This window comes from Centroberyx affinis, unplaced genomic scaffold (genome assembly GCF_046629955.1).
Source record: "Centroberyx affinis isolate AG114_WGS23_722 - 3 ecotype Tasmania unplaced genomic scaffold, CSIRO-AGI_Caff_v1 ptg000888l_1, whole genome shotgun sequence".
NCBI classification, from domain to species: Eukaryota; Metazoa; Chordata; class Actinopteri; order Beryciformes; family Berycidae; genus Centroberyx; species Centroberyx affinis.
The window spans coordinates 474,273-497,841 of NW_027279477.1; the positions used below are offsets into that span (position 1 = coordinate 474,273).

A 23,569-nucleotide genomic window follows, 5' to 3' on the forward strand; every position below is an offset into this window, starting at 1 on the left:
AAACAGTGCAACTTAAAGCATGCAATATTTATCAATTTTACTGTTTATATTTTTCTGAACACTATCTGGAAAAACAGAAATTGGCATGAAAAACTGTGGTTAATCCATAGTAAATTCACCTGGACACGTAGCCCTTGGCACTGACGTAGGAAGATGTCTCAGTGGCATCGGCTGCAGTGTCGTAATCTGAGCTGCAAGACACTGAGGGAAGGGATAGCTGTACTGTATTATACAAAGATGAGTGAAATCAGGCGCACTGTGTTTGTGTGTGTGTGTGTGTGTGTGTGTGTGTGATGTTGTTGTGCTATCCTTATGAGAACCAGTTTTAGGCCTTCGGAGTGAGGACATTTTTGCAAAGTGAGGTCATTTTGGCCGGTCCTCACTTCTTTAAGGGGCTAGTTTAGGAAAACTATATATAACTATATAACTATATATATATAACTATAACTGATTATAATAAGGTTTAGCCTAGCATAAAGGTTAAAGGAAAATGCCGTCCTCGGATATTCTTACACTGTTAGATCATCTATCTGTGATGTTTAATGCATTCCAGGAGTTATTTTGTGATGAAATGTTGTAATTTATTTTTGTGTGTGTGTGTGTGTGTGTGTGTATATAATGTAACTTCACTCACTGTCGACCCTGAGTTCAGCCTTAGTGGCTGCGATGCCACTGCTGTTCTCAGCCATGCAGCGGTAGACTCCCATGTCAGTGGGCAGCACAGTGGTGATGATTAGTTGGTGGCAGCCCTCCTGGTCTTCATTGATCATGTAATGGTCATTCTCCTCCAGCAATTTGCCATCCTTGAACCAGCGCACATTGGGAGGGGGCTTGCCAATGACCACACAGTCGAAGCTGACTGGGTAACCATCTGGAACGTCTTGGCTCTGCAGCTCTGTCAAGAATACTGGGGCAGCTGGGTAACAAGACAACAAATGGTTAGAAACACCAAAAAGTTTAAAGTTTGCTCCAAAATGACTGCAAATAATCTTTTATGAATCAGGGTTAAATACAGTGTCCATGGTAAATCCTTTCTGGTATGGATGTTGTAATTAGGTAAAATTAAATGACATTGGTAACAATGACAAGTACAAATAATGTTACATTATGAAGACATGCAAGGAAGAATGAAAAAAAAATGGATAGGCATGTTGAGTCAATATTAGAGAGAAGTGTAGAAAGAAGAAGAAGAGTAGAAATTGGTGCATACTTTGAGAAATACATAGAAAAGTTAAGAGGGAGAAATTACAGCAAGTATTAAAAGCAAATACATACAAACATGAATATAGACAAAATAAAAACGGCCATATAAAATGCTAAAAGAATACTAAACTTAGGGTGAGTAGATGACAAAGGAAATGTGATCTGAAACAGCTCAGAAAACACAAATCAAACTCACAAAGTTAGTAAGGCTAGCAGCAAACACACAAACACAGCAGTGGACACACAACATAAGTAAAGCAGGATAGACAGCTGAGTGTGGACAACAAATGTCACATTATGGACGTCACATTTATTCAGCAGATACAAACTTACTTTAACAATTAAAGGCTCTTCATATGATTAAGTAGTAAATTAATTAACAAATTGATATAAGAACATGTTAATGATCTGACACTCTTCCTCCACTCGTATGACAAAGGAAAATGTATGCTAAAATGTACATGACATCTTGTTAATTTTGATGATTGAATAATAAACAATATAGTATACAAATAGTATAATTTTTTATCCTTAAGAGAGATCTTGTGTTTCCTACCAGGGGCTCCAGCCATGAATGCAGGCAACTGTCTATCTTGCGTGGGGGTCTGTGTGCCGTCTTGCGTGTAGCCCATCTTCATAATTCGCAGCTCCACTTTGACAGGCCCTGCCTCCAGGATGGTCGTCTCCACAGGAACCCCTTGGGCCGTGAACATCTCCTGGAACCTCTGCGAGGCGACCTCGGCCTCTGTCCGCGAATCAAAGCGAATGTAGATGTAACGGTCATCCTCACGGTAAGAGTGGGGATCTGGGGGACGCAGGTCTCCTTCATCTGCACTGACGAAGGGTTCTTCCTCCACATCTGGTGGGAGACGTGTGCGCAAGAGGCGACGGAGGCGTCTGCTGGCCTGCCTCAACGACTCATCCATCTCACTACCTGAGGAGCTCTCGGGCTCGCTGTCGGCACTGTAGCCCACCGTCAGTGGCCTTCGCCCGGATGATTCTCTCACGGTTCCCACTGTCACCTTACCGCTATGAGAGGTCACTCCAAATTTGTTGGTGACCTCACAGATGTAAACCCCAGTGTCCTTAGTGGTGATGGCAGTGATGACCAGGGAGCAGGTGCCATCATTGTAGATGTCGATATGGTGGTGCTTGCCGTCTGTCAGGGGCTCTCCATCCTTCAGCCAGCGCACCTTGTCAGGTTTGCCTTCTGCCACACATTCCAGATGTATGGTGCCATTAGGTTCTTTAGTCTGGTCCTTAAAGACCTCTCTGAACACAGGACGCATGTCCTTGCGGGCCTTGTAGCCCTTGAAGGCAGCTTGTATCTTAATGGCAGCCTCTCTGAGCTCAGGCTCATCCTCCTTACTGGTCTCCATGATGTTAGTCTCTTCTATAGTCATCTGTTTTGCATCTGTCTGCTGAACTATAGTTGTTTTTACCTCAGTCTCCTGAACTGTAGTTGTTTTCACCTCAGTCTGCTGCACCGATCCCTGATCTGACATCTTGAAGTGTGCAAAGAACCTCTCAGTGGACATCTCTTCCTGACTGGCTGTCGAGAGAGAAGACTTGCTGCTCTTCTTGAGGTAGGACACAAGCGTCGAACCCCCGGAAACAGACTCATCCTCGGAGCTAGTGTACAGGTTGGGCTCTGGCTGCTTCTTAGCCACAACAGCCTGCTCCTTCTCAGGTGATTTAATTTCCATCTTCTCTGGTGCCTTAACCTCCTTCTGTCCTGATTTATCTTGACCACCTTTACCGTCCTCCTCAGGTAGTTCAGAGATGGAGTCCAGAGTAGGCTCTCGGCTCATACGGCGTTTCTTGGCCAACGCCTCCCACAGCTCATGGACGTCACCTTCGTCAGCAGCCTCCGGGGGCAGACTGGGCTGCCCCCCTTCCTCAGTCTCTGCCTCCTTTACCTCTGTACCTATAACCACAATGGAGTATCCAATAATGCTATGATAAATGTTAAAAAATATCATCGTCAGTATCCATAAAACACAACTTACCTAACTGGTGGCAGAACCAAACTATTCAAACTCCACTTACCGAAACTTACCATAATAAACACCCTTCCCAAAGGCCTCCAATTTAGTTAGAGTGGGATAAGTCTATAGAGGTCTCTAACTACAGTACAACTTGCATAAGTTTCCATATTTACCTTTCAGGTTGAGGTTGTCAGAGTTCTTGGCCTCAGTAGAGGCCATACGGGTGTACACATCCTGGTCAGCAGCTTCAAAATCCTTAATCAACAGTACTTGTCTCTTTCCCTCTGTGGTCAACTGGTACTTATTCCCTACCTCCAGCTCTTTGCTGTCCTTGTGCCATGTAACTGACTTGCCCCCCCACCCATAGAAAACTGTCACACCTCCCACCATCCTACCTGCTTGCAGGTCTGGGGAAGTTAGTGGCTGTGTCACCGTCACAGGTGCCTCTGTGTAACAACGAAAACAGAAACATATATTATACAGTAGATGGGACATCATTGGACAAATTGGACAAAGTAGCTTTTTAATATTATGCTAAACGAACAAAAAATTATTTTAAATTACTAGTCCCCCAATTTTTTTTTTTTAAATTATGCTAGAATTTCTTGAATGAACAATAGGCTATAACCAGTAAACAGATGAGTCCCACAAACTTCTTTACTTTTTGAAGGGACCATAGGCTATAATGACCAGTAAACAGACAGTCACAGTAAATAGACAGTTATAGTCAGCGGTAAATGGTTAGACAGCATTGCCCTACAAAGCCAAACAACAGTAAGCACTTTTTGTGTCCTTTAAAATGGTATGACAAGGGTTTAGATTTCATATCATCAAAAAACATATTAATTAATGTTGTTCAGCACAGTTGATAATAATGATATCAGTATTTTGCACTTATATTGTTAACAATGGGAGATAATGGGAGATTTGAAATGTTTTTTATTTTTTTTTATTTTTTACAGTTTCACTACTTGTGCAGTTACTGTTCTTTGGTTTTATAGAGCAGAGCAGAGTGAACAAGTAGGTGCACCGTTGATAGTCAGCGGGAATTTTACACTATTTCATGAATTAAATCACACCACACATCCACTCACCAAGCTGCACTGTCTGAGGCAGCTGAACAGGCTCTCCAGTCCCAGCTCTGTTGATGGCCGCCACTCTAAACCTATAGCCACTCCCCGGGATGAGATTTTCAGCCACAAACTCTGTGTTACAGACAGGTTCTGAATGACATGGCAGCCAGAGGGCACTGTCTACCAGCCGCATCTCCACCCTGTAGCCCAGAATAGGGCTTCCTCCGTCATGTAGAGGAGTGAACCAGGAGAGGGTAACAGACTGCTTAGTCTTACTGAGGACCTCTGGATCCTCTGGAGGATCAGGTACAGCTGTTGGTAAGAGGAGCAACAAAAGTCAGAGGCACCTATGAACACTGAGTAAGAAGAAAATATTTGCAACTTTAGTCTGTCACTATGTTTGCTTTTGTTTGTCTAAATGGGACTTAAAATATAAAATTCTTAAAGAGAGAAAATACAAGTGAAATACATAAAATGACATGATTACTGGAAAAGGCTTTAATTATTTTGATCAATCTTGAAAGAATCATTCAACATAACACTCTTCTCTAGCAGGGCTGTTTCTCCAGCACTTACTGATGATGGTGAGCTTGGCCAAAGACAGAGCATCTCTAGCCGCAAAGGTGATTTCCTGCTCGGGCAAGAGAGGTGCCTGTCTCAGGACGAGGCGATAGAAACAGCCATCAGCCCTCATGGCCCAGATGTCACTGGGCTTTAGCTCAACTCCATTAGCATACCAGGCTACCTCTGCCACAGGGACACGCTCAGTCAGCTCAACACAAAACTCGACCTTATCGCCCACCGCAGCCACCTTGTCCTCCAGACCCTTCAGTATGTCGAGTTGCCAGCCTTAGCAGAGAAAACCCATATGATGAAATGTAAATGATCTTCAGCGGAGCTTATCATATTGATTAGATAACATGTTTTAGTATTCAGTACAGATATTACTATTAATACAATTCCAAAGGGATCTGGCATTAATTTGGATGACTCACCCTTGACAGAGAGCTGGGCAGATGTGGAGGCTGTGCCAGCTTGGAAGGTCACTGTGCAACTGTCTTCAACGTGCAACTCTTTCAGCAGGAGCAGATGACGACGGCCACTCTCGAAGGACACAATCTCAGCATTAGGTGACTCCTTCACTGGTTTGCCATTGAGAAGCCAGCGGGAGTCTTTGGTCTCAGGACGAGAGAGAGCACACTCAAACAGTGCTTCGCCACCATCGATGGTCTCCACGTTCTCCAGGCCCTGGACAATGTCAATGGGTTTGGCTGCAGAGTGGAAATGCCAAAGTGAAGAAAAATAGCACAGTCAAAAAACAATCAAGGGATACTCAGAGGCTTAGGAAGGCAAATCCTTTGAGTTTTTGTTGGTAAAGGACATGAGCTTTGTGATGGTCAGTAGGTCCTTAAAGTGGGATTTGGTCAAATATATGTAAACATAAACAGACACTTCAAAAAAGAAAACAGAAATGAAAGCTGAAAACACTGCTGCGCAAAGTGCACATAAGCTACACATTCATACTTTTTTAAGGTTGGAATTGGATGTGCCGTTGGACAACCCTATGACTCTACATTTTCATGGGCTACAGTACTGTTAGATATGATGCTGCCATAATAGCGTAAGAGTAATTTTCAAAGCTGTGGGAGTGGGGGGAACTCCCTGAAGGTAGGTGCTCTTTCCATGTGGAGGGAAGCTCACCTTCCACATGCAGTGAGGCAACCACGCAGGTCCCCTCTGCCTCACAGGAGTATGTGCCCCTGTCCTCAGTGGACACGCGGCTAATGTACAAGCGAGCCACATTCCAGTCCTGCTCCACTACCACCCTTCGACCATCAGGCTGCAATGGCTGCCCGTCTTTCCTCCACTGAGCCTTGACTGGCCTTGAGTACTGGCAGATGAACTCAGCCGGTTGGTCTTCGACCACCTGCAGGTCCTCCATCTCGCTCACCACTTCAACTATGGGATCTGAGGGTGGGGTCGGGGTCATGGGGTCAGGGCTCGGCCATAAGATATAAAGACATGCACAGGACATGCCGACTGACATATGGACTTTATAACCCCCAGAGCACCTTGGAGTGGTGTTCATATGTGAGTGTTATCATCATGATGTTGGGGAGTGTCCAATACAAAGTGTATGAATATAGCACCATGTACCAAATTATACAGTATGTTAATGTTGTTTGACCTCTGTGTTTCCTTATGTGAACTCCCAAACTGAAGAGGGGGTCAAAAAGCCCAACCGTCAAGGTTCAGGGTCATGGTCACAACCGAGGGGCCGATAAGTGCTGGCAGCCAATGAGAGAGGAGGCATGATAAGTGGATAGAAATGCCAAACTCATAGGGTTGATGTTGGAGGGTTAGAGGTTTTAGTGCTTGCAGGCCAGGGGCGGGGTGGGGCGGGGTGGCGAGGGGCAGGTGGAGGTGAGAGTGAAGGTGAGTATGGGACAGTGGCCGGCCTGAGTGGATGGGTGGAGCAGCACTTCCCTAATACATTTCTGTCATCACTGTTAATTAGGCTCACATTCTAACTCTATATAATAAAACCTGCATCAAACCTCAATATCACCAAAACCAAGCCTAATTCAGTTATCTTTGTAGAAAAAATGCTTCATGGCTATGTTGTCCATTGAATCAAATCACCAATAATGCAACAATCATCATACATATTACCAAGGGTTACTGAGTTCCTATTGTTACATACACTACATAGAACGAATTCAGAGAGATTCCCCCCAAAAAATATAGAAACAAAATGTGTGTAAATAACAGATTTCTGTTGGACAATCAAAATAGATAGAAATGACTCGATATAAATGCTAGTCAAATTTGATACATCTTGTGTCAGTGACACATGATGTCATTTAGACATCTTGTTTAGATGTTCTTCTGCTCTAATCTAATTAAACTTTCCTGTGGTGCTGCACCCAGTTGTATGTTTTGGTTGTATCAAAGCATACAGCATGGAACACTCTAATGCTATTATTATTAATGGAATGAGAAACAATGTCTGCTCATGCATGGATGAGGCTCTCTTTTATGGACACCTGCAGAATACTGAGATTCTTAAAGAAACATCGCAGTGTACCAAATATTATTTGGTTAATTCACATCTTGAAAGGACTAGCTCAAAGAAGGAGAGGGGGAATTTGGTACTGCACTTAGTCTCTTGAGCCTACTATACTGTAAAAGATAACAATAAATATTGCCACTATATCAACATTGTAGTAACAACATCACAGTAATCTTGGCTTTGACATGAGCTACGAATATTATGTTTATAAAATGTGAATCAGTGAATTAAAATGCTGCAGGGTCTGAAAAAAGAGTGCAACTGAGATGCTCTGCTCTCAGTTTCTCTAGCAGTTATCTTTGCTACTTGTGCCCTAATACCTTTGACTAAGAGCTTGGCTGTTGACACCACACTGCCGGCTTTGAACGTGACCGTGCCAGAGTCGTCTGTGGCCAGGTTCTTTAAGGTGAGTGTGTGGATGTGGCCCTGGCTCAGCCCTATCTCACTGAATGGGCTGTGCTCCAGCAAGGTGCCATCCAGCCACCACTGCACCTTACCGGCTGCCCTACCAGACAGCTGGCAGGAGAAGGTGGCCCATTCCCCCACAAAGACGTCGATGGTCTTAAGACCAGACACAATGAAGACCTCTTTCACTGTTGAGTGAAACATACACACATGCAAACACTGAGGTTCTAATAATACTCATACATTGAGTACAGAGCTAGTTGTATATGTTATTATCTATAAATCTATATTTTGATTGTCAACAGTCCCTTTATGTCAACTTCAATGGTAGAACAAAATGATATCATACCAGACAGAAAATGACAACATACAATATCACAGTTTACAAAGAGATAGGCCTGCCTAAATACAAACCTATTATCCCATGTGTTGCAGTAATTAATTTGCAATTAGCCATTGTGCTACTAATTTATGCTAATTAATTATGCATAATTTTTAGGAATTATCTTACTGCCCTTAAACATATCTATGTTACTGTAATGACAAAGAGCAAAGATGAAAAAAACTATGCCAGAATCCAGTCAGGATTAAATTGGCTGGCTTGACGTAAAACCAGGGACAGACGCAACAGTGTTGAGGTAGACTACCTTGCACTGCCAAAGAGGCTGTAGTGAGCTGGTCTCCTGCATCACAGGTGTAGTAGCCACTGTCTTCGGGCTCCAGGTACCGTATACAGAGCTCGTGAATGCACCCTTTCTGCCTCATCTCATACTTCTTACTGGGCTGGAGGACCATGCCTCCTTTCCTCCACTCAACGCGAACGCCTGGCTTAGACAACTCACAGTTCAGCGTAATATCATCACCCTCTATGGATTCCTGGCTCTTCAGCTCTTTCTGGAAGAATGCTGGGGCACCTGGTGAGAATTCAAAATGGGAAAATGTGGCATCAGATGCTGAGATGGTAAGTTGAGACAAACATCTTTGATGGATGAAAGAGAAAAGATGGTTTTGTTGATGCACAATGATGGCAGATGCAGAATGCATGGTAGAGGGCAAGGGACATTCAAGAATGTTGTAGGGGGTTCATTCCAATCCTATCTTGATCCACAGACTTGAATCTGATCAACAGGAAAAGGACTTTTTTTCTAGAGCTGGCATCGTTCTTTACCTTCCACAGTCAAGGTGACGTCACACTGTGCATCTCCTGTATCACAGGAGTACGTTCCTGAGTCCTCAGGCACCAGGTTGTGGATGCGGAGCTGTTGGAAGGCTCCATCCTTCCTCAGGTCGTACTTGAGACCTGATTTGATGGCCTCGTTGTTCCTGATCCAGGTGACAGTAGCTTTGGGGTCTGAGACGGTGCAGGCCAGAGTGACAGTCTCACCCTCTAACGCCACAGTGTTGTGTGGCTTCTCTAGTATTAGCACTGTAAATATGGGAAACCCGAAACTAAGTTCAATAATGAGAGCATTTATATGCTTTTCTTCCTGTCTCCCTGCCTCTGCAGTCTAGCATTAATTATTTATATATATATAGATATATAGATTCATGCACTGACCTCTACATCAATTTCAAATTTTAAACAAAATGAACAACTACACAATTTCTTTACTAAAATGTGTTGAAACCATGTGTTTATTATTCTGATTTCAGGGTGTTAGGCAACATTTTGATTATTGAAATACTGCAAACTGCCCTTATTTGAGCAACACTCACAATCTATTAAGCAAGGTGGCTTAAGCTTATCTACTTAAAGCTTATCTACTTTAGTGACATTATTCTTGTTAGCGTTTTGATAGCATTTCTTTTTATAGCAGATGCTATAAAATCAATGCAAGGGAATGGAAAACACATGTCTAAGAAAAGTTAGGATGTTGAAGATGATGGTGCCAGCAGATTTCCATTTGCCAAGGCAAAGCTGTTTGGCGGTCGATGGAGAAGTGAGGACTAAAAATCACTAGTGACCATGTCATCGCCATTACCTTTGGGTTTCTCCTCCACCAGAAGACAGGCCACACTCTTCTCTTCTCCCACTACGAAGGCCACGTCTCCTGATTCATCTGTGGTTACCATCTTCAGGGCCAGGCGGTGCACTTTGCCCTGGCTGCTCATTTCATTCAGATCATTATTTTGGAGGAGGTTGTCTCCAAGCCACCATTCCCCATTCGTTACCCCAGAGTGCGACAACTCAACCTCAAAGACAGCATCCTGTCCAGTGGTCACAGTGATATCACAGAGCTCTCGGATGATGCGCACACGCTCTGAAGGTGAATGGGATGATGGGAGGTCAGTGATCAGATGTGAGAAGGGCTTCGGGAAGGCATCACTAAGAGGGTGTGTCCACCACCAAAAACATCACTTTTAATACTTACTGACTTTGCCTTAAGTGTGATCTGAAGAGAATGGATGTTGTGCTCTGGTGTGTCCCAGTCTAATGAAAACTAATTAGGCTATCTTTAATAACACTAGATTTTACCAAAAAAAAGTGATTAAATAATAATACATCAAATTAACTTGAACAAACTTGCATTAACATTAAATTCACTGTATGATATTGTAGCTTGTATAACTTCCATCACCCAACAAGAAGGCAGAAATTAATTTGTTGCCAACATCAGATAATTATAACTCAAGTAAAACTTGAATTTCATGCCAACCAAGCTGTTACACTTAACTCTACAACTGTGGAATCCAAGAGAAAAAGTTGTCTGAGTAGAAGATTTTATCCAGAACTTGATAATGGGATGAATGAACTGAGGATGAACTTCAGGATGGATGACAAGGGCACAGTCAAGAGACAAGACACAAAGATGACATGAAGATGTGCTCCGTTACCTTTCACAGTCAGGGCAGCAGTACTTTGCTTGTCCCCTGTATCGCAGGTGTAATCTCCAGTATCCTCCACCTTCAGCTTGTGCACCACCAGGATCTGGGTGGAGCCTCTATGCTCCATAGAGTATTTCTCCCCCTCGGTGAGCACAGTTGAGCCCTTCCTCCAGGTCACCTTGCCGTCAGGGCTGGAAGTCTCACAGGACAGGGTGGCCTTGCCTCCCTCCATGGCCTCTTGGCTCTCCAGCTCCTTCTTGAATACTACAGGTGCCACTGCCAGAAAGACCATCACAGGTTAGGGCGAATACGTTAAGATGGTTCACGGGTGAACGCGGCCACCACAACACATCTTATACTCAAAAGAGACATTCAAGTTTTCAATTATACTTACAATGTCAACTATTCCATAGCATCAAGAAGCATAAAAGAGAACATATACAACACTGTCAAAAGTCGCATGTGAACCTACAGTCTTGTCCCACTTTGAAATTTGAAGAGAATCAGTGACAGATTGAGTCAGAAAATATGCAGATATCAAATGAATCAACTCGCACATTCTTGAACAAATTACTTGGCTGATACATTGGAATTAATTAGCCTTGCTGTACATAATGTTCAAAGTTTGTCTTAGGGACTCATAAAACAACAGAGAGGATTTATCATTTCAAGGGTGCACCAGGGGATCACCTTGCTAAACTGAATGGAACCAAACTACTGATATTCACACAAAGCTATCAAATAAACATTAGCATTTGCCAGTTTGATTATGGTGCAGTAAAAGTGAGTGGAAAGAAGAAAACATTTAACTGGATTTTTCAGTAATCGGTGAATGAATTATGATGCACTATGCTCAAGTTATTTTATGAAACTCGCAAGTGAGAAAACTGTGCGGTGATGAAAGTGTGAACAGTGCTGAAATCGTGACGTGAAACTTTCATGTTGCTCAACAACATGAACAATAATAAATTCGAAAGAGGAATAGGCAAATTTAATCTCAGTTCAATAGAACATGGAGGGGAGAACATGCATTTAGAAATATGTTGGGATAGACCGGAAAGTAGATATTACAAAAGTGAGAAAGTGAAAAGTGACAGTGAATGGGGAACACTTCAATCAAAAGTGAACCGTTGGAAATCACAAGCATCCAAGATTTTGGATGCTTCTTCTGTTTAAAACGTTCAAAAGGACAAATGCAGGCGTCCCACAAGGAAGATGGAGATGAAGATGAAATGAACTGGAAAACGTAGGAAAATGTTACTGTAGGAGCAAAAAGGTGAGTGTTAGTTCTTGTCATCAGACTTAGAGGGCTAAATGTTTCCCTTACCTCTGACTGTCAGAGAAGCAGTGGAAGTGTGGTTACCCACTGTGAAGGTGACTGTGCCTGAGTCTGCCTTGGTGACGCCTCTGAGTGTGAGGCTGTGCACCCGGCCCTCAGCCCGGATCAGGTTCATCTCATTGTTCTGTAGTGGGACGTCCTGGAGCTTCCACTGGGCAAGGGGTGCTTCCTCATGAGAAACCAGGCACTCAAAGTGGACATCTTCTCCCTCGCACACGACACAGCTCTCCAAGAATTTCACTATGGTAACCTCAACCTCTGTTTGACGAAATGAATTTCAGTAGTTCAGTTATATATTTATTGGTTGACATCGGCATGCTTGACAAGGAGAGGTCACATCTCTGCAAATTGTGACCAAAGTTTGATTCTGTGCTTATGAGTGAGATAGTATTACTGTATGTGAAAGAAGACCAAAGAAATGAGATGAGATCAGTGATCGATCAAGCACAACAGAAAAGTGTTCGTGTGAGTGAGTGTGTCAGAAAAGTGCACTGAAAGGTGTGAAACCAAAAGCAAGGAACAAGACATGCAGTAGGAGGGATGACATCAGAACTCTTGTAGTCAGGAAGATCCCAAACAGGATCTCTACATGTGAGGTGGGTGCATTTCATGCTCAAGTTTTTCTTTGTGGGAAAGTGGTGAGGAGACAAAGAATGATTGAGGACACAGAGAAGACATGACTCCAGAAGTGGGATAACAAAAAGGATCCTGAAAACAGAATCCCTACCCTGCACAGTGAGAACGGCTGAAGTCTTCTGGCTACCCGTGTCGCAGGAGTATTCTCCTGAGTCAGCTCCGTGTATTTTATAGAGGACGAGCTCTACTACAGCCCCTTCCTGTTTAAGGTGGTATTTACTGCTAGACTCCAGCACCCTGTCACCGAACCTCCAGACCACATTGGCTCCTGGCTTTGTGGTCTCACAGCGAAGAGTAGCTGCCTCCCCTGCCTGCCTCTCAAGGCTCTCCAGCTGGGTCTTGAAAAAGACAGGCTGGGCTGAAGGGGAGAAACAGGAGGAAAGGAGTAGGAAAGTTTAGGAGAACTGAGACAGAGAAATTTTTAGCCCACCACACAAAATATGAGAAGTATAAAGAACAGTTTCCAACTGGCATACCCTTTACTACTAGCTGTGCAGTGCTTTGGCAGTCACCATTGTCACATGTGTAGCTCCCAGTATCCTCTAGGTCTACATCATGGATTACTAGTGTGGCGATGTGCCCTTTCTGACTAATTTCATACTTGGCACAAGGGCAAAGACCCAGTTCTCCTTTCCTCCAGTCCAAAGGAACACCAGATTTAGAGAGCTCACACTGCAGGGTAACACTCTCCCCCTCATCAGCCATTTGGCTCTCCAGCTCTTTTGTGAAAACAACTGGAAGAGCTGATGAATGAAAATAAATAGCCAAGATAGTTATCTACACGATCAAGACTGGAGACACAGATATATAGTGAAAGAAAGAACAATGAATGAACAAACAAGCTCTTTAAAATTAAAGACTTCACAGTAAAAAAGACAACACCGATGAAACGGTCGCCATCCTACCATTTACTATAAGAGAGGCAAAGCTTTCTGTGTCTTCTGAAGAGCATGAGTAGCTTCCCGTGTCTCCGGGCTTCAAATCCAAGATCTGTAGTTCATAACTGTATCCCGTTTGTTTCATCTTGTACTTTTCTCCAGACTTCAGCACTTGTGTTCCCTTCTTCCACTCCACAGGGAGCCCGGGTTTAGAGAGTTCACAGTGCAGAGTAACACTGCCTCCCTCCTCAGCATCCTGGCTCTCCAGGTCCCGCGTGAATATGACTGGAAGAGCTAGGATTAGTACACTAGAAATTAGATAAGAGTATGGCCAAAGTGGTGTAACCCACAGGCTGGATACCAGATGAAGAGAGTATAAAAAGTGCAAAAAAGACCTTAATGACAGTTTACTCTTCCCTTCTGTGCTCATTTTCAACTTACCAGACGCTGACTATGATCTCTACCAATACCAAGACAAAAATAAACCAACAAAGAAAAATGTGTGCCTGCTAAAATAGACATACATGAGAACACACACACACACACACACACAAACAATGCTGCACAGCAAATAAGTCCTACTCCAAATCAAAATAGGGAGCCAGTCAAGCATATATCAAGTGCATCAAACAAAGCTGAAAACGCTTAGGAACCAAGAAGAGACAGCACAAGCTAATTATTCCTAACTGAGGGCAACCACCAGTTTTCTTTTCCTATTGAGTTTCTGATTGGGGAGCATCTGATAGAGCTATAACCAAAAATATGTGTGCAAAATTAATTTAAATTACTGAAATAATTTTCCCAAGTTACACAGGGAGTACAGCAAAAAGCAAAACAGAAAGCAAACAAACCAGAATACAGCAAATTTGGCATTAACAAATTAAGAAATTAGCAAGTTACAGAGAACAATGTGGCAAGAATTATGTATATATATATAAAAAAAATCTAATATTCTATTATATTTACAACTTTGAACAACAACTTCCAGCCAACAGACTGAACATATGGCATGCACAACTCGGAACAACAGGGAATACACACTAAAGTGCATGTGTGCCACAAAACTTCTACCTGCTCCTTTCGCTTTGGGCTCCAGCTTTGTAGGCTCTGGCTGTGGGGTGACTGCAGAAACAGCAGGCTTTTCTTTTTCTGCTGGTGTAATGAACTTAATTAGACTTTTTAAATATCTACTGTAATGAACATAGAGTAGGACAAACACATCACATAATGGTTGTAACCTAAGACTGATAAAAGAGAGACATAGCATGTTGCTGAACTGATAAATTCCACTCAAAAAAACACCAACAATAATGAAAATCAACAGAAATAATTTTGTTTAACTAAGAGCAAATGCCAATGAGCAATTTCCAACTCCTAAGCCAAACAAGAACAAATGAGCCAGGCTGTTCACAAAATCCATGAAACACAAGGCCATTAGAGTTATGTCACAACTGAACAATCTGGATGTTTAGCATAAGTCAACACAGCAGAGGCTTTGGAAATACCGCGGCATACAAAAAAGTGATGAATGCAAACAGGACCCTGTTCATGGTCAGCACAATGTTCTTGCAGTTTTTTCCCAATGCATATTTTCAACTCCCTTTTTGGCTTCTTGCTTCAGAGGCCCAACCTTAGGGGTTACTGCAGGAGTATTTTCATAGTCATTACTATGTATAAAATTCATTTGGCTGAAACTGACAGGGACAAAAGCTCCTCTTCATCTGAAGATGATGCAAATATCCATGCAATATGCAATAATAAATAAAGCAATATGTTAAAACCAACAGATAACATGAACAATGCCAAGACCAAAAAAGCTTGTTCTCCAAATAGATACAGTACTAGCATATGGACACATGGCAATGAAGCATGTGGCATTCAGATACGATACACCACCACATGAATGAGCACACTTATGAGGATTTGGGTTCATACCTTCCACCACTTTTTTGGACTCCTTAGGCTCTTGTTTGGCAGCAGCTGGAGAAGTTGGCAGCTTCACTGCTGTGATAAAACATTTTAGGCCTGATTAAACCTCAAAAGAAACAAACTGCCTACGGTGCCACCAGCCACACAGCTCATTTTTGTTTATTTAGCCAGTGAAAATTTGCAAGTGCACATTATTTTTCAGCAACACCCTGCTTCATATTTATACTCTCTCATTATTGAAGATTGATTGAGACTCATGTATAGATGTAGATTACTTTCTTTTCCAACCTTCATTTCCCTTTTTGCTCTTCTGTCATCATTAATCTGGCATTAATATGGCATTCTGGCATCATTAAGTTACTGGAGCTGGAGGCTTTACAACTACTTACTAATTTCATATAACATCAGACTAACATTTATTAACCCAATGGCACACCAGTACACAGATGGAAACTTAAACACAGGATCACCAGCCAAGCTATGTCTTGTGCCTCATAAACCTCATGTCTTGAGTGACATGACTTTTGAATTCAGCTACATGATAGCAGCAGATGACAAAGCTGTTCTTTGCTCTCATTCTTTCAATCATGCCATTGCCAACAAAAACCTCAGTGAAAAAATCAACAAAGGGAGATACTGAACTGCATTACAAGGGAAAGAATAATTTAAATAATTCAAGTAGCAGCACAAACAAGCTACAGCCAAACATGGGGCACATTACTAGATGTACCATACAGTAAGGAGCATCAGTGCTGCTGAGTGACTGCCTTTGGCAACACAGGCACTGAGTGGGATGTGGCTGGAAAATGTACAACTAGGGGGATGCAGGAAGCCAAAGATCAGCTCACATCCTTCATTACCTTCTACTGCCTCTTTGGTCCCCTGCTTCTTTGTATCTTGTTTGGCAGCTACTCCAGCAGCAGTCTTCTCAGCTGTGATAAAACACAATCTTGGTAACCTCAACAACTTACAGTGGTGGGTGCTATAGCCCGAGAAGCAGACAACACTCCCTACCTTCATCTCCCACTCTGGGTTCCTCTTTCTGGGACTTTTTTTTGGGAGTCTCTGTGGTGGTTGGTGTCCTCATAGCTATTTTTTCAATATTGTATATTGACTAAAGTCAGTTCTACAGGAAATTTGTTCATTTCCATACAAGCATCAAAACTAAGCAACACCTGGGAGACCAGAAATTTGCAATCAAAATCAATAGAGCCACAGGCAACAGCAAGTAAAGCTTCTCTGCACAGATCACGATCAATACTCCAAAAGACAGCAGCAATCCACCGCAGTACTGCCACAGTGCCACAAACATGGTGCATCAAAACATCTGACGTTCAACACACAACTGGTATAAAACATAGCACTAATACAGCTGGACAACATATTTGCCATAGAATAGCAAGAATAGCAAAATAGAACTAATAAGAGAACAACAAAGCCTTGCTTCATGTTTGAACCATTCATCAGGCAACATAACCAACAGCACAGATAGTAAAGCCAAACGAAACTGTCTCCTCCCTCTATACCTTCCAACACTTATTTAGTTTATATTGTCTATTTCTGTAAACCTCACAACTGGAATAAAACATAATGGTGACCTGCCTTACAGTACTGACATACTGTATGTTACAGCCTGGATATGAGACAGTAGCAGACAAGAGCCATGCGAACAGCGGTCCTGGTGTCTCTCCCTACCTTCACCTCCCACTTTCAGCTCTGGTTTCTGGGTCTCCTGTTTTTGGGGCTGCTGTTCGGGAGGACTCTCTTCAGTAGTTGGAAGCCTCACAGCTATGAAATTAAACATAACACCGGACCCACAATTTTAAATTGCCTTAGATTATAGAATCAGCAACATGCAATGCACAAGTCTTAAAACCACCAAATCTTGAGGAGCCAATGACATTGCATGTGCATACAGTAAGTGGCATTATATATCCCAGAAATGCAGTAAATAAAGCAGAAGGATGGGAACAAAGGCTTATGGTCATTCAAATAAATCAGTATCCATGCTACAAAACAAACCCAGATGAACAAACCCGAGATCACAGAAATCCACTGATGTTGAAACATTAACAATTTTTTTCCACAGCAGTAGTACAAACAAGGTACCAAAAAATGACAGCAGAGAGCAAGAGATTTAACAGCTGGATAAAAGAGCCACAGTTACCGGGGACGAAGCAGATTAAATATCATAGTAAAACAGCAAGGAGAAGGGAAAAAATTAGTCTAGTCTTAAAGCATTTCTTCAAGCAAAAATACACAATGCAAGTCAATTCATCACCCAACAAATTTCTGACATCTGTCATCAGCGAAGACATGGAGTTAAGACACGTTTTGACGACACTGGATAGCTTAGTATGGTTTCTCACAAACAGGTTGCTTATCGATATTATATGTTGAACACCTCTCCAGCAGTGACAAGAAGAGCACGTCTCCACTTTTGACTTACATTTCACAAAGTGATGCACACACATCCATCACATATAAATGCACAAAGGCTAAATCAAGAGGCAAAGCTGGGAATCTTCTGCCCATTACCTTCTACTGTCTCTTTTATCTCCTGCCTCTTAGGCTTGTCTTTGGCAACTATCGATGGAGCTTCAGACTTCATTGCTGCAATACAAGTATGATATGGACAAATGCTGTACAAGGCCTGATGGCAGCAACATGGACTTGCAGAACTTGGGAGTTCCAGCACTGGCAAGAACCATGTTAACACATCCAAAATAGTCTCTTATATACCTTTACCTCGAACTTTGGTCATCTGTATCAAAGGCTGCTGTCTGTAGGCTCCCGCAGGAGTTTAAGTCTTATTAGTTGCAAAGTTTTACATAATAACAGCCATTGAACAAAACAATGAGAACTATATTAAAAACAGGTCAATTTGATAGATAAAAATATTGCTATGAATATATGTATAGGGTGAATGGCACAAATACAATGATCTCCAGTCTTCTTAAAACATTAAGCAAGTATGTGCTAAAAGCGGCATGCTACACAGAAGTAAGCAATGCTCATGTAAACTCCAAGAGACAATAGATACCATTCTCAGAAAAAAGCACCAATAATGTCAACAGGGTAATTGGCACAAAAACAAGGATCTCCAAGCTACTCAATAAAATAAGGTAGTTTAAGCTACAAATAAAGCAATGCCACATTGAGGAAAAAAACCCTTGCGACAGGCAATCCCATTATCAGACAGACACCACTTGCCAAAGCAGAGGCACAGAAAACTGCAACATAACATTTGGTATCAAAAGCTATAGCATTGCATAGCATGTGCCAGAAGATACAGGTCTAATTTTAGAGCAGACTGGACATGGGAGCAAACGAAAAAGCCATTATCAATAAACTGGACAGTGCAGGTAAAGCTGGAAGCCAAACTGCAGCTAAATGCCATCTTCCCTCCATACCTTCATTTGTTTCTTTGGTCTCCTGCCTCTTAGATTCCTGTGTGGCAGCTGAAGCAGCTGATGGAGGAGCTGAAGGCTTCACAGCTGTGATGAAACATTTTGAATTCAGAATCTCATAATATACTTGACCATCCACATTACGATAAAAACAAAACAGCAGCATATAGCCTAACAGAACAGCTCACAAGGTTCAAATAAAAGAAATCAGCAATCCACAAGCACCATAAAACACAGCTCATAACTAAGATATGACAAAAAAAATATCTACAGGCTTTTTGCAACATTGATCTAACCAAGCTGGTTTTCAATGCAATAAATGACAACACACAACAGAAAAACTGGACACTTAATCTCCTAATCTCTATAATTGTGGATAAAACAGATAAAACCAGTTTATGGCCCCGCATAGAGACATCATCAATGGTAAAAAACATCACCAACAAAACCAGCAGCAAGAAGCAGTGTCTGGTAAAATGCCAAACTGTGTTAGTGTATATGGTGATATAAATCAGATGCTCCTCCTACAATACAATCTAGGGTTTCCACTTTGGAGTCATTACAGGAGCTACAGGCTTTAGAGCTACAACGATGTGTCCAATTTTGAGTTGTGATCTCAAAGGTAAGAATCAGAAGGATGAGAAAGAAAGTGAAAAATACTGAAAGTACAACCTCTCAGCTCCTTCTACGGTATCATTGCACACTGAGCAGTACAGATGTCAGAGCAAAGGGATCCAACCAAGTGAGCCATCACGTGCACATACAACAATCTGATGCCATACACCCACAAAGAACACTGATATTATATGCAGCTGCAAGACAACATTAAAAAAATGACATAAAATAAATTTCACAGGAAAAAGTTAAAATGGTTCAGTCAAGACAAAACCATGAATACAACAGACAACACCTACAAACATACTTCAAGATTAAAGTCTAATACAAAATGTTCCTCCTTTCAATTCAACATCAATCTTTACAGCAAAAACTGTGATTAAGTTTAAAAAAGTGATTTCTAGGCAATGACAGATCAAAAAATACCTAACACTTGAAATTGCTGAAATTACTGAAACATATCTTAATATACAGTGGTTAAAATGATAAATCTTCCTCCTACCCTTGATCTTGAGGCTGGCTGTGGTCTTCTGGTCTTCACACACACAGCTGTAGTCTCCACTGTCTTCTGGCACCACTTTGCTGATCAGGAGTTCATTCACAGCGGCTTTCTGCTTCATCTGGTACTTTTCTCCAGACTTCAGCACCTGTGTTCCCTTCTTCCACTCCACAGGGACTCCAGCTTTAGAGAGCTCACAGTGCAGAGTAACACTGCCTCCCTCCTCAGCATCCTGGCTCTCCAGCTTCTGTTTGAAGGTCACTGGTTGGGCTGAGGAATCATTAGTTGGTTAGTAACCAATGACAAACCATCAACAAAAACAGCAACATACCAGAAAGGGAAATGAAAGAAAAAACCCCAAAACAAGATAAAATACAATTGAGCTCCACCAACAATACAGTTCTATGATACACTGAATCAACACAATTGGCACAAAAAAACAAACGTAAAACACTTAAACATACAAACACTGTAGGTAGACAGAACAGACATCAGAGGTGACTGCAGTACAGACATCATGACATAATGGCTGGAAAACAAACATATCTAAAACCACAAATATCTATCTTTTAAAAATCAATTGAATACATTTTTCAGCAACAGTCCCATGGACTGACTCAAAAACCTTCTTCATAGCCTTGCTTTTGCTGGCAAAACCAAGAAAAATCACCTGATACATGTGTGCTACTTATATCAATAAAAGTTGCCCAGCACTGAATCTTCCTCCTACCCTTGATCTTGAGGCTGGCTGTGGTCTTCTGGTCTTCACACACACAGCTATAGTCTCCACTGTCTTCTGGCACCACTTTGCTGATCAGGAGTTCATTCACAGAGGCTTTCTGCTTCATCTGGTACTTTTCTCCAGACTTCAGCACCTGTGTTCCCTTCTTCCACTCCACAGTGACTCCAGCTTTAGAGAGCTCACAGTGCAGAGTAACACTGCCTCCCTCCTCAGCATCCTGGCTCTCCAGCTTCTGTTTGAAGGTCACTGGTTGGGCTGAGGAATCATTAGTTGGTTAGTAACCAATGACAAACCACCGACAAAAATATCCACATAACAAACATAAAATACTTAAATATTGTAGGTAGACAGAACAGACATCAAACATGACTGCAGGACAGACACCATGACATAATGGCTGCAAAACAAACATATCTAAACCACAAATATCTATATTTTAAAATCAATCTGATACATTTTTCAACATTACACCATGGACTGACTCATTAACAAGGTCACACAGTGTCATAGATGTGAAGCAGCCTACACAGTTCAGCAGTATCGCAGAGAGGAGGCAAGTGAATGATCATAAGTTCAGTGTTTTCTGTAGACGACATGCCTCCCTAACAGCCACTAGGGGTCAAATAGGCTAACCGTGAGGATGTGACTGAGTGAGTGAGTGAGAGAGAGAGTGAGTGAGTGAGTTGCTTCCATGAATTGCTTCGCATCTAAAAACTTTCTTCCTATCCTTGACTTTGGCTGGAAAACCAACAAAAGTCACCTGATACATATACACTACTTTTAGCACTGAATCTTCCTCCTACCCTTGATCTTGAGGCTGGCTGTGGTCTTCTGGTCTTCACACACACAGCTGTAGTCTCCGCTGTCTTCTGGCACCACTTTGCTGATCAGGAGTTCATTCACAGAGGCTTTCTGCTTCATCTGGTACTTTTCTCCAGACTTCAGCACCTGTGTTCCCTTCTTCCACTCCACAGGGACTCCAGCTTTAGAGAGTTCACAGTGCAGAGTAACACTGCCTCCCTCCTCAGCCTCCTGACTCTCCAGCTTCTGTCTGAAGGTCACTGGTTGGGCTAAGGAATCATTAGTTTGTTAGTAACCAATCACAAACCATCAACAAAAAATAGTCACATACAACAAAAAGGAAATTAAAGAATACATAATAAACAGGATGAAGTACAATTATACTAGTTCAGTCAACAATCAACTACATTATGATACATTGAATCACAAAAAATGTAACAAAAAACAAACAAAACACTGAAACAAACCAAACACTGACAAAAACTAGGTAGACAGAACAGACATCACAGAGGTGACTGCAGTACAGACATGATGGCTCCAAAACAAATATGTCTAAAACAACAAATATGTATATTTGAAAACCTGTTGGAAATATTTTTCAAAACTAGATCCATAGATTGACTCTTTACAATTTGTCCTCCTACCCTTGATCTTGAGGCTGGCTGTGGTCTTCTGGTCTTCACACACACAGCTGTAGTCTCCACTGTCTTCTGGCACCACTTTGCTGATCAGGAGTTCATTCACAGCGGCTTTCTGCTTCATCTGGTACTTTTCTCCAGACTTCAGTACCTGTGTTCCCTTCTTCCACTCCACAGGGACTCCAGCTTTAGAGAGCTCACAGTGCAGAGTAACACTGCCTCCCTCCTCAGCATCCTGGCTCTCCAGCTTCTGTTTGAAGGTCACTGGTTGGGCTGAGGAATTCTTAGTTGGTCAGTAACCAATGTCAAACCATCAAAAAATATGGTAAACCTTTCTTTTGCAGTAACTGTAAGTACTAGATATTTACCAGTGAAACACTAACGTTTTGAAACTCCTGCTCTATTCCCCATTAATTCAAGGTAGGATATCAAAGGATATGGTAAGAACCAAATAATACCATAAGAACAAACAATGCTTGCTGTTACAGTCCAGCTTCAATTTACATTCAAAGTAAATTGGAATACATGGTACATGTTGATGAGGGTAAAGCTATGAACAATGCCTTACTTCCTAGAAGGAACGCAATTAAATTTGGCCTATTGCTAATATAAATCTTCTGTACCTACAGTACAAGAAAGTTCCTGGACTTAATGGGTAAAAGAGAAGGTGCTTATAAGAAAGTATATCCTAATTTCTTCGGGATTTTGCCTTTAATCTACTTAAATTGATGAGTAATGGTAAAGATTTAAGTAATTAAGTTGTTTCAAAGTATTTACCAACTTGGTTACAGCTGCAATTACTTAATAACTGACTATTCTTATCATGTAGTCACCTGATAAATACCTATTTTTTAGGGTAACTGGAAAGGGAAGGGTTACCAAAGATAACCACATACCAAAAAAGTTGAATGAAAAAAGAAACAAGATAAAATTCAATTTTGCTCAACCAACTATCAAGTAATGTATGATAAATTCAATCACAACAACTGGCACAAAAACTAATCATAAAACACTGAAACAAACCAGACACAAAAACTGTAGACCAGACATCACAGAGGTGATTGCAGCACAGACATGATGACATGAGGGTCCAAAGCAAGCATGTCAAAAACCACAAAAACCTTTAAAATTAATCAGACACATTTTTCAACACTAAATCCATAGACTGATTCTTTAAAAATCTTCCTCCTACCCTTGATCTTGAGGCTGGCTGTGGTCTTCTGGTCTCCACACACACAGCTGTAGTCTCCACTGTCTTCTGGCTCCACTTTGCTGATCAGGAGTTCATTCACAGAGGTTTTCTGCTTTATCTGGTACTTTTCACCAGACTTCAGCACCTGTGTGCCCTTCTTCCACTCAACAGGGACTCCAGCTTTAGAGAGTTCACAGTGCAGAGTAACACTGCCTCCCTCCTCAGCCTCCTGGCTCTCCAGCTTCTGTTTGAAGGTTGCTGGTAATGCTGTACAACCAACGTTTGATTACTTCTTAATGAGGTGGTTTGGTTTCACAAAACA

General features: G+C 41.9%; 1 protein-coding gene across 1 annotated transcript in view; it reads right to left on the reverse strand.

Annotated features, from left to right (window-relative positions):
* Window positions 1–23,569, reverse strand: part of obscnb (obscurin, cytoskeletal calmodulin and titin-interacting RhoGEF b) — a 61,663-nt gene that overhangs the window by 12,287 nt on the left and 25,807 nt on the right. Inside the window, 22 exon segments of the mRNA XM_071521420.1 lie at window positions 120–201; window positions 635–916; window positions 1,760–3,109; window positions 3,335–3,637; window positions 4,286–4,576; window positions 4,841–5,113; window positions 5,260–5,535; window positions 5,966–6,232; window positions 7,658–7,930; window positions 8,390–8,656; window positions 8,911–9,168; window positions 9,725–10,003; window positions 10,578–10,844; window positions 11,896–12,165; window positions 12,635–12,901; window positions 13,020–13,286; window positions 13,449–13,715; window positions 19,878–20,144; window positions 20,605–20,871; window positions 21,420–21,686; window positions 22,062–22,328; window positions 23,248–23,514. Of these exon segments, the coding sequence (XP_071377521.1) occupies window positions 120–201; window positions 635–916; window positions 1,760–3,109; window positions 3,335–3,637; window positions 4,286–4,576; window positions 4,841–5,113; window positions 5,260–5,535; window positions 5,966–6,232; window positions 7,658–7,930; window positions 8,390–8,656; window positions 8,911–9,168; window positions 9,725–10,003; window positions 10,578–10,844; window positions 11,896–12,165; window positions 12,635–12,901; window positions 13,020–13,286; window positions 13,449–13,715; window positions 19,878–20,144; window positions 20,605–20,871; window positions 21,420–21,686; window positions 22,062–22,328; window positions 23,248–23,514 (6,874 nt within the window).